General features: G+C 45.0%; 1 protein-coding gene and 1 long non-coding RNA gene across 3 annotated transcripts; one reads left to right on the top strand and one right to left on the bottom strand.

Moving 5' to 3' along the window:
• The first annotated feature begins 1,293 nt into the window (after nt 1-1,293).
• Nucleotides 1,294-3,580, top strand: LOC117851808 (L-type lectin-domain containing receptor kinase SIT2). The gene has a single exon (XM_072293140.1). It carries the CDS (start codon nt 1,418-1,420, stop codon nt 3,437-3,439), a length of 2,022 nt encoding a protein of 673 aa, XP_072149241.1. The 5' UTR covers nt 1,294-1,417; the 3' UTR covers nt 3,440-3,580.
• A 3,306-nt stretch (nt 3,581-6,886) lies between these two features.
• Nucleotides 6,887-10,249, bottom strand: LOC117851926 (uncharacterized). Of its 2 annotated transcripts, XR_011897939.1 has the most exons (3): nt 10,065-10,249; nt 9,902-9,970; nt 6,887-7,085 (listed from the first exon to the last, which is right to left on the bottom strand). It is a non-coding gene; the product is annotated as an uncharacterized lncRNA (long non-coding RNA). The 2 variants fall into 2 exon arrangements; XR_004639676.2 differs by having other exon boundaries at nt 6,887-9,970.
• Between the last annotated feature and the right edge of the window lie 6,376 nt (nt 10,250-16,625).

The following is a 16,625-nucleotide window of genomic DNA, read 5'->3' as shown; positions in this document are numbered from 1 at the left end:
AGATCTTAATCCCCAAAATCTTGATAAGTAAACTGGGTCTCTAGGACCGCATTGGGGCGCATTTGAATGCCAAGTAACCAATGGAAGCTCTAGCATAATACATATATTTAGGCTCACACGTACTTGTATCATTTTTTAATTCCATATTCGTTCAAACTTAATTTCCTTAATTATGTTAGTTTATGAAATTTTATCAACCTTAATGCTGTATTTCACTTGACCTAAGCACATTAGGGATTTGTTTGAAAACAGGAATATAAGATGCAGGGCCTCTAGCTTTTGGAATCCTGTTGATGGAGAAGACACAAGACAACTTTAAGGAAGAGAATGAAAGAGGAAGCAGATGAGAGAGAGAGATACAAATTAAGAAAATTTCAGATGATGTTGGATTATGCTAGAAATCATCCCATAATCCTTAGTAAAACACATCTTGAAGGAATTTCATAGGATTCTAAATGTTTATTCCTTTGGTTCCAAAGGCCTACATAGAAAAAATTCCCACTGGATTCAATTGACTGTAAAAATTAAGAATGGTCTAGTTTGCTATGTCAGAAGCCTGTCCTCTGGCGATGAATTGAAGAACGAGAAAACACACGAACAAGCTCGATTTTTTTCAGGTTTAGTTTTCGCTGACCACGCTCGACCCGGCAGATAGCATGGGTGGGCCAAAACCCACCAGGCTTGGGCTGGGCTGGACAGGGCTCAAAATGCTTAGGTCTACTCTGTCTCCCTAAATCATATGCCGATGTGTTTTCTACTTTTGGTTCAGTGACATAAGAACTTAAAACCGCTAGTTTTGCAACAGCTTTGGAAAGAGTGGTAATTAGTTTCATCTGAAAATTTTGTAATAAATAACTCACAAAATTGGCTTGAGAACAAAATCTGAGAGATTCAACTGACTGTGATTCATTCGTGGAAATTCACATTCTTTCTTACAAAAGACCATAAGTCTAAATCTTTATGAAGTGTAGACCTAATATAAAATTCACCGTCAACTATGATATTTCACTTGAGCTAAGGATCTTAATTAGCAGAAAATAGAGAGAAGAATTTAATATGGCACACCAATCATATCTGGTGGTGTTTATTTTTATTTGCAAAAGAGTTGAATGTTATAGATGCATCTGCCCCTTCACACATATAATCGCACCAAAAAGTATAGTTCCATTCAAACAACTGGCTACCTTTTCAACACAAGACTAATTCATGTTAAGCTATCAGAACTAATAACACCACAGAACGACGACTAGTATGAAAAGCTTTAGTACATGCGACTGACATTCGTAGCAAAAAGCTGCCGTCTGCAGCAAATAAATTACAGACCACAGAGCAGAATGACTCAACAAACACAATAACCACCTCCCACTGCCTATGAAAGCACTCATTCCTGCATCTTGTTGAGTTCACAGTTGCAGACATGCCTGGCATGGTGCGTCTATCCCTCCTTTTACAGTTACTCTTATCCCTGGCCCTAAGCCTTGTATCCTTCACCACAGCAACCGGAGAGGACCAGTTCGTCTACTCTGGCTTCTCCAGGAGTAACCTCAACCTTGATGGAGCAGCCACTATTACACCAGACGGTGTCCTTGAGCTGACAAATCACACAGTCCACATTAAAGGCCATGCGTTCTACCCCACTCCATGGCGATTCCGCAAATCCCCTGGTGAGATGGTGCAGTCTTTCTCCATTACCTTTGTGTTCGGCATGGTCCCCATCTACTCTGATCAATGTACCGATGGAATGACTTTCCTGATCTCTCCCACCAAGGATTTCTCAGGTGCACAGACCTCACAATACTTGGGTCTCCTCAACAAAACAAGTGACGGCAAAGAAAGTAACCATATATTTGCTGTCGAGTTTGATAGTAGCCAAAATACTGAGTTCAATGACATCGATGACAACCACATCGGCATCAACATAAATAGTCTCACATCAAACCAATCCAAGTCTGCTGCCTTCTATGATGACAAGATTGGTATGTTCAAAAACTTATCCCTTGTTAGCCGCAAAGAGATGCAAGTGTGGGTGGACTACGATGGAGAGACCACACAGATCAACGTGACATTGGCTCCCATCAGGGTAGCCAAACCTTCCAGACCACTACTGTCAGCCACCTACAACCTGTCCACAGTGCTGGAAGATCCATCCTACGTTGGTTTCTCGGCATCAACTGGTCCAATCAATTCACTATATTGTGTAACCGGCTGGAGTTTGGGCATAAATCGTCCTGCTCCATTGATTGACATTACCAAGTTGCCGAAGCTGCCTCATGTTGGCCCAAAACCTCGGTCCAAGTTGCTGGAGATCATCCTACCGATAGCCACAGCCATATTCATCTTCATTGTTGGAACAACTATAATTCTATTGGTGAGGAGGAGAATGAAGTATGCTGAGATAAATGAAGATTGGGAAGCCGAATTTGGGCCACACCGCTTTTCATACAAGGATTTGTTCCATGCTACAGACGGATTTAAGAATAAGAATCTACTCGGCCAAGGAGGATTTGGGAAGGTGTATAAAGGTCTGCTCCCTGTCTCAAGATTGGAGGTTGCAGTAAAGAGAGTGTCTCATGAGTCAAAGCAGGGAATGAAAGAGTTTGTTGCTGAGATTGTCAGTATTGGCCACCTCCGACATCGCAACCTTGTGCACCTACTAGGTTATTGCAGAAGAAAAGGTGAACTCCTATTGGTATATGAATATATGTCAAATGGCAGTCTTGACAAGTACTTACATTGTGAAGAGGATAAACCCACTCTGAATTGGGCTCAGAGGTTTCAAATCATCAAAGGTGTAGCATATGGTCTATTCTATCTCCATGAGAGGTGGGAGAAAGTTGTAATTCATAGAGACATCAAAGCAAGCAATGTTCTCCTTGATAGCGAGATGAATGGACGCCTAGGTGACTTTGGTCTTGCAAGCTTGTATGATCACGGCACTGATCCGCAAACAACACATGTGGTTGGTACAATGGGATATCTTGCCCCAGAATTGGCACGCACTGGTAAAGCAACCACTCAAACAGATGTGTATGCATTTGGCATTTTCATTCTTGAGGTAACTTGCGGGCAAAGGCCTATCAATAGTCATGCAGATGATAGCTCACAGATATTAATTGATTGGGTTGTTGAGCATTGGCACAAAGGATCACTCACATACACACTTGACAGTAGGTTACAAGGCAACTACAACTCTGATGAGGTTAGCCTGGCATTAATTCTTGGATTGCTGTGTGCACATCCATTTTGCAATGCAAGGCCAAGTATGCGTCAAGTCATACAATACCTTAACGGTGAGATGCCACTCCCGGAGTTGATGCCCACAAACATAAGTTTCAGTGTGTTGGGCCTGATGCAAAATGAAGGTTTTGATGAGTATGCATCGTTGCCTTCCATAGTTGGGAGCAGTGGCATGACGTCAAGCCTGTCAAGTGGAAGATGACAATAGATAGATGCCATACCCAGGGCCAGATCATCTTGCAGTTGGTAGGCCAGATTAAGCTATGGAATCCACTGTAATTCTTATTCCTAGTGTTTCTCCCTAGTTCTTGTTTCTCCCAGGGCCAGATCATCTTGCAGTTAGTAGGCCGGATTCTGAAGCAGAAAATAATCTTTCAAATTTCTGTTTCTCCATAGTTCTTGTTTTAAAAATATTCTTCTATGCAAGGGTTATGCTGTCAACCCTTGTAAATTGTTGTAAAGTTTGTACATTTCAACTGTTGTACACATTGTACAAAATTCTACAGTGCACAAAGGATAGTCTAATCTTGACAGCATCAGTTGACACATCAATTTTCAGATGCTCCCTCCAAGGAATACTTGGCATGTCCCGCAAGATGGCATGCTCAGTACTCAGATTAGAATCATGTAATTTTCAATATCCATTAGAGAGAATAAGCAGTTAACTTGATGGCATTGGAGCAGATACCTAGGACCATCAGACGAGGCTAATGCCACGCACCTTTCTATTCCTAATCCCATGGAAGATTCAAGAGTGTCAATTTGTGACTCTAAATGGTTGAGATACTATTTGTTCGCCCCTTTGGAATTCAGGATTCTCAAACCGCATTAAAAGGGGGCAAAAGCAGGATAGCACATGGAATCCTATAAGAATCCAAAACACACTTAAATGCATGACAACAAAAAAAAAACAGGAAATCGAAGACCGACAGGAGAAAACGTGAGGTGTAATAGCTCATACCATAGAAGTGGCCAAACAGAGATGCATTTCGGCCGGGCCACGTATGTTGTGTCTCCAAGGCAACGTACGCAGCAGTGTAAAGAATTGTCTGCTCCGGCATTTAGTCAAGCACGTGGTGTGCGCGGTGGGACAATTACGCCGCAATCATCCACACAATGAATTGCATATGTAGGCAGAAAGGAGACATGGTGAGCTGGCGTACTTGCGCGCTCGCGCAGTTCGTCCTGTCTCCTGTCCCGGCCGGTCAGCGGTGGCCACTCTGCTCTGACCGGCAACTTGCCCGCGGCCCACGGCCACAGCTTCCACACGCTGGCTCACAACCGAAGCCGGAATACCATCCCTCGCCCAATCCAAAACATCCTCGCCCTCAAGAACTCCCCGCCCGAGGCCCGACGGTCACCGCCGGGAAGCCATCGGTCAAGCGAGCGCGCGAGCAGAGGAGATGGGGATGGTTCGAGACTGCCGCCAAAGTCAGATCCACGTCTACGGGCTTCCTCCTACATGCCTAACCGAACTAACGTTGCTGTTGTTGGATCTTAAATTTATCAGCCCACAAGCCCAACAAGAAGTCAGGGCACGCCCCAGTACAGTTATGGTCGTAGAATGTCCTCGTGGAAAACGGAGAGCCAGCGCTTCCTTCTTCGAGCCACAGTAGCGGTGGATTAAAATTCTTATCCAAAATTATGTATAGGAAGTTTTTCTAAATTTTTTTTTCCTCAAAATCATATCATCGCACAACAGTTCACAGTACTAACCTTCCTAATATTTCGAAACATGCCACATCAGCATGATACGCACGTCACCTGAGCCGGCCTCGTCTCCAACTCACGTTTCTCTCCTCCTCACACACCGTCGCCTCCTTGCGCCGCAGCTTGCACCCATCAAACCTGCCATTGGGTTCTTCAATTGGAAGCAGAGATGGGTAAAATGGATTGGGTATGAGTCGACGAAACCTTTCCATGCAATTGGTGTTGGATACGTCATCAGATGATGACGACGATGATTTCTTCCTCTCTATTACTCATGTGGTCATGAACGTGGATGAGTCCGATGATAAAACAAAACATCGTGGTTCTATCCTAGCGCATTGAGTACTTCAGCGAGATAGACAGGCAGAGCATCAGAGGTTGTTGAAGATTATTTTTTAGATAATCTTACGTACGGACATAGTTATTTCAGACGATGGTATGCATACAATAGATTTATTTGGACCATTTTTTAAATTCATATACATGTGTGTCTCATTACTCTTGACGTGTAGGTTTCGAATGAGGTGTATGCTGATTGTATGCATATGGAATGCCGTAGAACAACACGATGAATATTTTGTGCAGAAAAGAAACGCTGTCGGTATACTTGGCCTTTCTAGTCTGCAAAAGATTATTGCAACATTTTGGATGTTAAATTATGGAGTAGCTGATACATATGATTATGTTCGTATTGGTGAGAGTACTGCTATTGAGAGTCTAAGAAAGTTTATCAGTGTTGTTGTGGAGGTTTTTGGAGATGAGTACTAGAGATCACCTAATGAAGATGATACTGCTAGATTACTTGCAATTGGAGAGAGTAGAGGTTTTCCTAGTATGCTTAGGTCGATTGATTGTATGCATTGGAGGTGGAAAAATTATCCTTCAGCATCGTAAGGTATGTACACTGAGCATGTGCATGAGCCTACAATTATACTAGAAGCTGTTGCAGATGAAGATCTTTAGATTTGACATGCTTTCTTTGGAATGCCTGATTCCCACAATGACATCAACGTTTTGCACCAGTCTTCTTTATTTGCATGGCTCGCTAAAGGTCAAGCTCCAGAGGTGAATTATACCATTAATAATAATGAATATATAATGGGTTATTATCTTGCCGATGGCATACATCCCTCGTGGGCCACATTTGTGAAGACCATACCTGAACCACAAGGTAACAAGAAGAAATATTTTGTAACTGCACAAGAAGCTTGTAGGAAGGACGTGGAATGAGCATTTGGTATTCTATAGGCTCGTTTCGCTATCGTTAGGGGGCGAGCTCAATTTTGGGATGAAGACACCCTCGGACAAATCATGAGGGCTTGTATCATTATGCACAACATGGTAATTGAGGATGAGTGCGATGAGGAAGATGATTTAAATTATGATGGGATGGGAGAAAATGTGAAGATTTCTCACAGTGAAACACCTGACTTGAGGAGTTTATTAAAAATTATAAGAATATAAAAAAGAAAGATATTCACAATCAGTTTCAAGATGATCTCATTGAGCACCTGTGGCAACTTCATCCAGGCCTCTACAAATGATTACATATAGTTTATATTTATTATCACTTTGAATAATTTTGGCTGCATTATAAATTTATTTGTAATTGGCATGATGTTATTCTTACGAGAACTTTTATTTGTGATACTGGTACATAGGTTTTTTCTCATAGGTTTTTGCTCCAAATTTTGTGTTTAGTGCTTGTAGTACGACTAAGTGCTCCTTTTGATTACTGCTCAGCATCATTAATTTTTAGTCTCCTTTTCTACCTTTTTATGAAAGATCAACAACCTAAAGAGTAACCTGAACAACCGAGTGACAGTTCTTGTGTTTGTGGGTTGCTGCAAATTTTAGTACAGACGATCCCAGAGAACATTTTCTAAAAGCTCTGTGTCAATGAATCAACACACTCAGCCATATAGTCTGTTGCAGCTACTGCACCAAAGAACACAATCTGAATTTATTGTAAATGAACAGAACACAATCTGAATGAAGCATAGCAGCAAGCAAAGGACCCAGTTGTACAGAAAGCACATGTTGAAAGATGTATGGGAAGATGAGCTCCCTGGTTTTGATCTATTGAAATTTTGATGACCTACAAAGCCTCACCACCAGGAGGAAGTCACATCCTATTCCTGCATAATGCACCTGTTCAGATTATATAAGTGGTGAAAAGTGGAGAGAAGCATATATGCTTAAGAAACATAATGGATGGATGCAATAATAACTAGAAGGGGCGTGCAAAGTGAGTTTGACATGTCTACTGGTGTTGCTTCTGTCAGTTCATATGCAGTTTAATTGGTCCTGATGAAGCTTCCAAATCCTAAAGACATGTCAGATACGCAACAAATGGTTAACAAGAGCACAACACTCTTTGCAACATGTATTTTCATGATACTGGACTCAAAATATCTTCCTCAACTTCACTTATTAAGGACAGCCAATGTCCATGGGATACTGATGGCTTTGAAATCATTAATAGCTGAGGTGGGTTCTGCATCAGAAAATCAGTTCAACACAGCAAGCTAGCCTATTGCAGTGGTTGCGACGATCACAAGCACATGGTTAGTTGGGCACTATATGATCAAGTTAGTGTGCTGATGAGACAAACAGATTTTAGATAGGATTTCTGAAAAAAATCTGTCTTTCCATTACGAAAACAGATCACCATGCATTACAGCAGCAGCATTAGTGCAAGATAAACAAGCAGGTTACCAAGCAACCGAACACAGATCCTAGCACTACGAACACATCCATAATGATACTAATAACAACCCACCAGGAGGACCCAAAAAAACTGGAAGCATCAGCCATAACTTTTTCAGTCAAAGCTCAATGGAAAATCTCCACTCTGCCTAAAGTTAAAGTAGCCCTGATAATGTAGTATTGTACAGTGAAATAGCAGAAAAATTCCATCTTCTGATCAAGGAACCAAGAACACTAAGCATTACTTCAGTTTCAACCAAGGATCCAAGAACAATAGATGAGCAAGATTTCCAGGTTATAAACTCTATTTCTACCACCAGCTAATAGAACCTTGAAAGCATTTTGTTTGTAATGTCAGAACTTTGATGCATCTCTATAGTTACTGAATCTTACTGATGCTTTGACTGCTGTTGCCACATTATGTTCAATCAATACAAAATCCTTCTATGGGCAAAGCGAAGGCAAGTACACTTGACTACAGAGCACAAGAAATCCATCTCATCTCACACAGAGAATTGAGTTCAAGACCTTTTGATTCATGCCATTCACAGACGGGTTGCCGTTGGCCACTTGTTCGAAGGCATCAGAGGGCTCGTCGCTCGATGGGTACGGCACCGCCGATAGAGAATCCAAATCGTCGCCGGCAAGGACTGCCATCGGAGGACGGGGTTGTCCTCCACCTTGTAGATCACTGGGCAGGTCGAGGTCATCGCCGCTAGACCTCTGCAAATTTCTGCCGCCGATGGTTCATTGTGGGATGTGGTCACTGCCGGGCCGTTGAGGGTGCTGGCTGCCGACGGACACCACGCACCATTGAAGCCTCCCGCCGCCGCACCTTACTTGGCTGCATGTGTCGCCCCTCGCGCCGCAGCCGACCCTCGCCGCCGCCGCCCCTCGCCATAGACGCAATGTTTCTTGGCTTCCACGAACTGGCCGCGGCAGAAAAAACCCACGGGAATGGATCCCTCGCGTGCGGGAAAGGATGGTCGGGGGGCGATTGGGGGCGGAGGCAAGTCGCGAAAATATGTGTGGCAAGACGGACGGGATTCGCGTCACGGAAAGATTGGGGAAATTTTGGGGAGCTGTTCGACTTCTTTTTTTTCATTTTTCTCCCTAAAGAAAATATTAGAGGTGAGATAGATGTTCTTTTGGAGTTGCTCTTAGTCGATTGATGTCCAAGTGAGGTGGGGAAACAAGCGAACTAGCTAGGTGCATGGCATGATTGGAGGAAGACGGGTAGGTGATTAATAATTTTGAATCTATAATTTGAAATGTAGTTCTCTTAAATCGTGATATCCAATATTTGTAAATTTTAGGTCTTTTTCTTTTTTTAGAAAATCAGCATTCTGAATGTGCTACTTAGACATTTTGAACATATAATTTCAATATTTTTGAAATATTGTTTCAACATTTTTACATGAAATATTGCTTGGACTATTTTTTTTTTCCAAAATGCTGATTTAGGTTTCATGAATCTAGTTGCATAAAATATTGAAGCATGTATAATGTACAAATTGGTGATCTAGTAAATATGTGGACTATTAAAGATTTTACTTGAGACATAGTGAAGTAAGAGCAAAGGAGATATTGGGATAATGAGATAGAACTCCCTCCATCCCAAAAATACTATTTATTTTGGCTTTTATAAATACTTATGTTTTGCTATATATCTACACATAGTATAGATCTAGATGCATATCAAAAACTACTCCCTCTGTTTTAAAATAATCAGTGCTCTTTTGGAGTTCAAATTTTATCACCTAAAAGAGTGCTCTTTTAGGTTTCAGACTATATAAAAATGCAAATTCGTTAGCTCGGATCAAGTTCACGAGACAAAAGCATTCTACTAATTGGTTGATGAGTTAATTACCAACATGCATAATTAAATGGACCCAGGAATCTATGCGCCCAGCTCATCTATCAAAGCCATGTAAATAGATTGATTAGCGTCTACTATTTGGTCTAAAATTTTTTAAAAGAGCACTTACTACCTAAAGGAATAGTAGTAGTTTAGGACGAAGAGAGTTGGAAAACATAAATGTTGTTCCGTTTCCTCACTATATACTTCAGCTTGAAAACAGTGAAAAGAGATGGATGAGTATATAGAAGGGGTGGGGGTGACAGACACCGGTGGAAAACGCGGCATTAGTCCCGATTGGTAGGGCTTAAAGATACCGAAAATCTATCCGGGATTAAATTTTCGAGATAAAAGAGGGGTTCTTTAGTCCTGGGTCGGATCATGCACCTAGGATTAAAGATCCTCTTTAATCCGCTTCTCGTTCTCAGCCCTCAGCTGTGTGTTCTCCTGCTGCGTCTGGACCCATCCATGCAACAACAAAAGCAAACGCTGTCATTAGCAACATAGCACACAACACAACATGAATGCAAAGAGGTGATGATGCTAGTACCTTCATCTGGGTGTGCTTGTTCTGGAACCAAAACTTGACCTGCAGCGGTCCGGCCGAGGAGGCCCCGCGCCGGCGGCCCGGCCGCGGAGGCCCTGCGCCGCACGCCAGCTGCCAGGTGGCCCGGCCGGGGAGGCGCTGGTGGCGTAGAGAGAGGAGAGAGGAGGAGAGGAAGCGCTGGAAGATAGGGAGAGGAGGAGAGCGCCTGGATGAGGATAAGGGAGAAGAGGAGAAGATAAGGTGGAGAGGGGGTGGGAGGGGGCGCGTGTGGAAAGGAACGTTTTGTCCCAGTTGGAAACATCAACCGGGACTAAAGGGGGCCTTTAGTCCCGGTTGGAATTAGCAACCGGGACTAAACCTACCTTTTGTCCCGGTTGGTAATTCCAACCGGGACAAAAGGGTGGAGTGTCGGTAGGAATTTTTTGTAGCCGTTACAACCGGGACTAAAGGGGGGGGGGCTTTAGTCCCGGTTGGTATTTACAACCGGGACTAAAGCCTCCCCCGCGGTGGTTTTAGGTGGCACATTTTGACCCGGGACTAAAGCCACTTTAATCACAGGTCCAATGTTAATCGGGACTAAAGGAGTTGGATGAAAGGTCAATTTTCTACTAGTGAGATAGGGATGTAAGTAGGCGCACGCCAGCCTGCCAGCCTGCAACGCCCGCCCTTCAAAAATAAATTTGCGGCTGTCTGCGGGCACCTGCTATTTTTACGCAGGCTCAAGCGGTCAGCACCTACAAGGCCTGCTGGGGTTAGCAGGTATGCCTGCAACACCTGCACAATGCCTACGGAGCCTGCAGGTTTTATCTCGGTTGGTATTACCAGGACTAAATGGTTTTGCAAAACAAATTGCAAAAAATAAAAATATTCGGGTTTCCTTCACACGCGCACGTCGCAAGTCACGCGATTTTTCACGCGAAATATGCGCGTGCGCGGTTCGTGGGATTTGAACCCATGACCTCAGGCCTTGCGCGTAGCTTCCTTGCCATCCCACCTACATACCACATCTATCTATATAGGGATGCTATCATTTTGTATTAACTCATGGAGGACCCTTTAATCTAGGTTGGTAACACCAACCGGGATTAAAGACCTTATTTAATCCCGGTTGTTAATACCAACCGGGATAAAAAGATTCGAGGGATTTAGTCCTTTCCCAGCCACACATGGGGGACCCTTTTTATCCCGGTCGGAAACACCAACCGGGATAAAAAGGGTTTGAGGGCTTTATTCTTTTTTCAGCCACCCGTGGGGATCCTTTTATCCCGGTTGGAGTTTCCAACCAGGACTAAAGGACCCCTTTTATGCCGGTTGCTTTAGTCCCGATTGGTAATACCAACCGGGACTAAAGGGTGACCTTTTAGTCGTGGTTGATCTTACCAACCGGGAATAAGGGGTCCCCCACGTGTGCCTGAATTTTTCAACCAGAACTAAATGATCCCCACGGGTGCCTAATTTTTGAACCGAGACTAAAAGGTCCCCTTTAGTCCCGATTGCAAATACCAACCGGGAGTAAATTATAGCGCACCCCCTTTTCTCTCGAGCCTAAATTAAACCGAGACTAAAGGGGGTGGTATCTAAAGTCAGTCCGTGATGTGACAGTCGACCGAACCACACTCTACTGGAGCTCAATTGTGCTGCCCTTCGCTAGAGCTTGACCACATCGTCCCCCTTATGCTCTCCGCCCGTGATGTGACTTCGACCCAGCCACCTGTGCGCTCGTGCAACGAGACGAAAGCAGCATCTAGGAATGGCGTTGCCAGGCAACGCCATGATCATAGTCATCTGTGCCAGGGTGATTCCACCCCCACCAGTAGTGGCGTCTACCATTACGGACTGTGAAACCTTATCCGTCCCATTTCTTTCTACCTCTCCTACTAAACAAAGAACTGGAATCATCGCATCCCATGAAGGACCAACCCATCCAAAAAATAGGATGGCGTCACATTTTATACTCAAATCAAACACATGCTTAGCTTTTTTTAAAAAAAAAACTCATTGCCAAAACACATGCTTAGCCTAGTGGTTAGAGCACCTAAGTAGCATCCAGGCCTGAGTTCCTGTGGGAGCGAATTAAACGGGTGTGGAATAAAAACTTATAAAAAAATAGGTAGGGGTTTTCCTGCTGATTTCGGTAAAAAACTCACAGCCAAAACTCACAGCCAAGATCTTAAATACTTAACACTTGAGAGGAACAAAATGAACAGGGAATTAGGGTGGGGTTCGCAGACGCGCCAGGAAACCAATGATGCAATAACGGCTCCGTACGGCCGGCACAAAGTAGTCTAGCTCATTACAGAGGGAGGCTAGAATTTTTTGTAGCTTTTGAGCAGGTTATTTCTCTTGTTTGAGCTTATTCCCAAATATGAATATACATATGTGTATATGTATGCTAAATCACTACCGGACACAGGTTTTATGCCGAGTGACAGGGGCACTCGGCGAAACTCAAAATACTCTCGGCAACAAATTCACCGAGTATTACATTCGGCATCTAGTACTCAGCAAAATTTGAGTCGGCAAAGTAGCATTCGCCGAGTGTTTTCGGTCGGGCACTCGGTGAAGTGCCCAGAAAACACTCGGCAAACCATTTTTCCGAAAAAATAAAAAAAAGGCACGTCGACACCGTCGGCCGCACCACCAGCATGTCGCCACCATCCACGCCGCCGCCGCCACCACCACCACAGCCGGCCACCATCCACGCCCACCGCCACCATCCACACCGCCGCCGCCACCGCCACCACCACCACAGCCCGCCGACCACCACGAGCTGCCTCCCACCGGCCACCATGAGCTACCTCTTGCCAGCCACCACCACCACCACATCTCCACGTCGCCGCTCCCGGGGCCCCCGACGCGAGTCCCCACCGGATCCGGGGCCCCCAACGCGAGTCCCCGCCGGATCCGGGGAGGAGGGGCGGTGCGGCGGCTGGATCCGGTCAGATCTGGGGAGAGGGGCGGGGCGGCGGTCGGAGACGCCACCGGAGAGAGGGGCCGGCTGCGCGAGGGAGGGAGGAGGGGAGAGGAGGGGGAGGGGCGCCGGTAGGAGAGGGAGAGGGAGGGAGGGAGGGAAGGGGCGGCGGCGGCAGCAGGGAGAGGAAGGTGGGGGGCCGGTGTTGCGCGGAGGAAGAGGAAGGGTCGTCGGGCGGTGTTGCGCGGAGGAAGCTAAGGAGTCAGGCGGGTGGGGTGCTGGGTAGGGGGCCGGGGAAGAGATATATTTTTGACATTTGCCGAGTGTCCCAAGCTGGACACTCGGCAAAGATTTTTTTTTGAATTTTTTTTTTGCCAAGTGTTTTATTTTTGAAACTCGGTAAAGCTCCTCTTTGCTGAGTGTTTTTTTTTATCGAGTGTTTTTAGCTCGACACTCGGCAAAGAGCTTGTTTGCCGAGTGTCCGAAAAAAACACTCGGCAAATTTACGGTTTCCCGTAGTGAATATATACTTTGCCTAAATTATTGGGTTAGCTGGATCCGCCCCTGCTGCCAATTCACCCCACCTCGCTGCCGGCAGTCCTCGGGCGAGCGCCTGCTGGTCCTGCCTCTCTGTTTACTCCTCCTTGTGGCCCATCACGTCGCCGCTGTCAACGCCTGCTCGGCTTCTCAGCTGCGGTTCGGCTTCTGGTGAGGTTCCCGTTGAATGCTTGCTGCTATAGCTGAACTTGGTTTTAGAATAGATAGAGGTTTGTATCGAGGCATCACATCGCAACTTATTTAAGAGGGAGAGACTAAATTATTGGGTTAGCTGGATCCGCCCCTGCCGCCAATCCACCCCACCTCGCTGCCGGCGGTCCTCCGGCGAGCGCCTGCTGGTTCTGCCTCTCTGTTTACTCCTGCTGTGGCCCATCACATCGCCGCTGTCAACGCCTGCTCGGCTTCTCAGCTGCGGTTCGGCTTCTGGTGAGTTGCCTGTTGAATGCTTGCTGCTATACCTGAACTTGGTTTTAGAATAGATAGAGGTTTATACCCAGGCATCACATCACAACTTATTTAAGAGGGCGAGAATCAAAGAGACACCGCTCAGTTCTCACGGCAGCGGATGAGGAGTGAGAAGGGCTAAAAACCCTAGATGTGGTATTCCTGTTCTAGTGTAACAGCCAAAAAGTCACATCCGCGTGGTTTCTATGACCCACAACAGGTTTAAAAAAGTTTAAAACGGTGACCCTATTTAGTTAGCAGCAAAGTACTGATTTTCTATGCTAATGTAATAACCCACGTGACTCACTTTTTTCGGATGGGAAGCTCCCCCTCCTAAAAAGAACCCGCTACTAAAGCTTTCAACTGCATGTACAGATGGATTTTCTAGAGTGTGGGTCATGTGATGAGCCGGGCCTAACAATAATGGCTATATTCAGGTGTGGCTCGCTCCATGACCCGTGCCAAGAAATCTATTCCAAAGGATGGATGGTAGGGTCATCCGCGCTAAGGAAAAAAACAAAGTTACACGGTAGATCCGAATACCTTTTACGTGCGGGATTCACACACTCTGACTCCCTCCTCATCTCTTCTTCCCTATCTCCCCATCTTATCATTTTCCTCTTCCCCATCTCCCTATCCTTATCCCTTCTCTCTCCGTCCTCTCACTCCGGATGCAAGTGGCGTGTGGCTAGCCCAGCTCGACGGGCAGGGACAAGGCGTGCGTGGCCGTTCGCCTAGCGCGCATAGCTTGCCCCAACGCGGGCAGCATGCGGGGTTGAAATGCAGCGGGCGACCGCCTGTTGGGGGTGAGGCTCAGCGAGCTGCGGCCCCAGCTCAACGGGTGGGGGCGAGCACGGGCGACCGGCTCCAATGTTAATGCGACTGGAGCGTGTGGTCAAGGCACGGCTAGGTGGCATACCCTCAGCTGGCCTCCACGCTCGGCGGGGGAGCATGGATGGGCGCGTGGCCCAGCAGGATAGTGGCGTGGCTGCAGCGGCCGACGAGGTGATGGTGGTGGCTGCCAGGGGGTCAGCGGCATGCCGGAGAGGGTCTGGTTTTTTTTCTTTTTTATTTGATTTGTAGAACCGGATGACGAACAGATCACTATACGAAAAGTAGAAATATGTGTCCTAGCCGCCCCAGAAAATGCTATTTTAGCAAGCCTACAAACTCGCACTAGTAGAGACTTTACCTTTAGTCCCGGTTGGTAGGGTGCATATCTCCCGAAAATCCATCCGAGATAAACCAACCGGGATAAAAGGGGGGTCTTTAGTACCGGGTCTTTCAACCGGGAGTAAAGATCACACCAACCGGGACTAAAGGGCCTGCCACGCCAGGCGCGGGACATGCCCTTTACTCCCGGTTGGTAAAAGCAACCGGGAGTAAAGGGTGCCCCTTTAGTCCCGGTTGAGTTTTCCAACTGGGAGTAAAGGGTTACCCTTTAGTCCCGGTTGGATTTCCCAACCGGGACTAGATGGCACCCTGCGTGGCGCCTGAAATTTTCATGCATGCATCACGTACGTAGTACCACGACCTTTTTGTTAACCTTTAGTAGTTGAGATTTTTTTAGAATGAAATCAACTAGTATTTAAACGAATGAAATTTGTAATTATACAATTACTATATATATATATACACAATTCATATACACAATTCAACTAGTACAAATCGATCTTAATTAGCGCGTATTATATATATAAATAAATCAAATTATATATCTACAATCTTCCGGTTGAGGTGTTGCTCGGAGCGTCTAATTGTCGTCCATCGTAATAAAATTCTCCTTTTGGATTTACCACCTCGTCCATTAGGAATCCAATGAGACCTTCACATATTGCTGCTACTCTTTCTTCGTTCAAGAGTCCTTGTTGAATATTTAACATCTATAATTTGAAAATTTGTGAATGTTACACGAATAAAAAAAATATAAGGAGCTAGAAAATAATTAACTATTAATAGTTTTATTTTACGTACTTTAAAGTTGTGCGGCGTCATCTTTAGTCCCTTGGGTCCCATAAAACTGTGCATGTGCTCACAGATGTAGTAGCCACATAGATTATTTCCGGGTTCCTATCTTAAGCACTTCAGTGCGGAAAAAAATAAGTTATGAAATATTCATGTTATACAATGTAATAAATGTGCAGACTTCATACGTACCGGGAAGTGTGTATTCCATGTAAGTTTTTCTTTGAATGGACCTTTGTGTGTCCTTATAAATTATTTCCATGCGCTGCGGATTAGAATAATGAATGATATAGTGTAACAGGGATAAAATTTAGGAGACAAACTTTTTCATAGAGATAAAGGTCCAGAATTATTACAAGCCTAGCATGTCTTGGTACTCCACCGGATCTTTCCTCAACGAATCGAAGACAGTGACGTGGCTTCTTTCAGGCTCAATTATAATAAGGATCCAGTGGAAGCTGCATACGTAAAATGTTCATGCATATTAGAGCTAACTATCATGTAGAGATAAGGAAAAAGACAATGAAAGTAGACAGTATACACACACTTACTTGAAGTTGTATGGAAGTAGTATGAAATTCTTGAATGTTTGTTTGTCTAGGAAATTGTATACTTCCACCAAAGTTTTTTCCGGTGCTAATTGTATCTGTTTTTGGTTAACTATAGATGGATCCATGAAGCCTATA

The sequence above is a fragment of the Setaria viridis genome, chromosome 4, assembly GCF_005286985.2.
Source record: "Setaria viridis chromosome 4, Setaria_viridis_v4.0, whole genome shotgun sequence".
Classification (NCBI taxonomy): Eukaryota; Viridiplantae; Streptophyta; class Magnoliopsida; order Poales; family Poaceae; genus Setaria; species Setaria viridis.
The sequence above is the reverse complement of the archived record's forward strand: the minus strand, read 5'-3'. Positions and strand labels throughout refer to the sequence as shown.

Coding starts and splice junctions, on each gene's coding strand:
- LOC117851808 (XM_072293140.1), top strand. CDS start 1,418: ATGCCTGGCATGGTGCGTCTATCCCTCCTTTTACAGTTACTCTTATCC.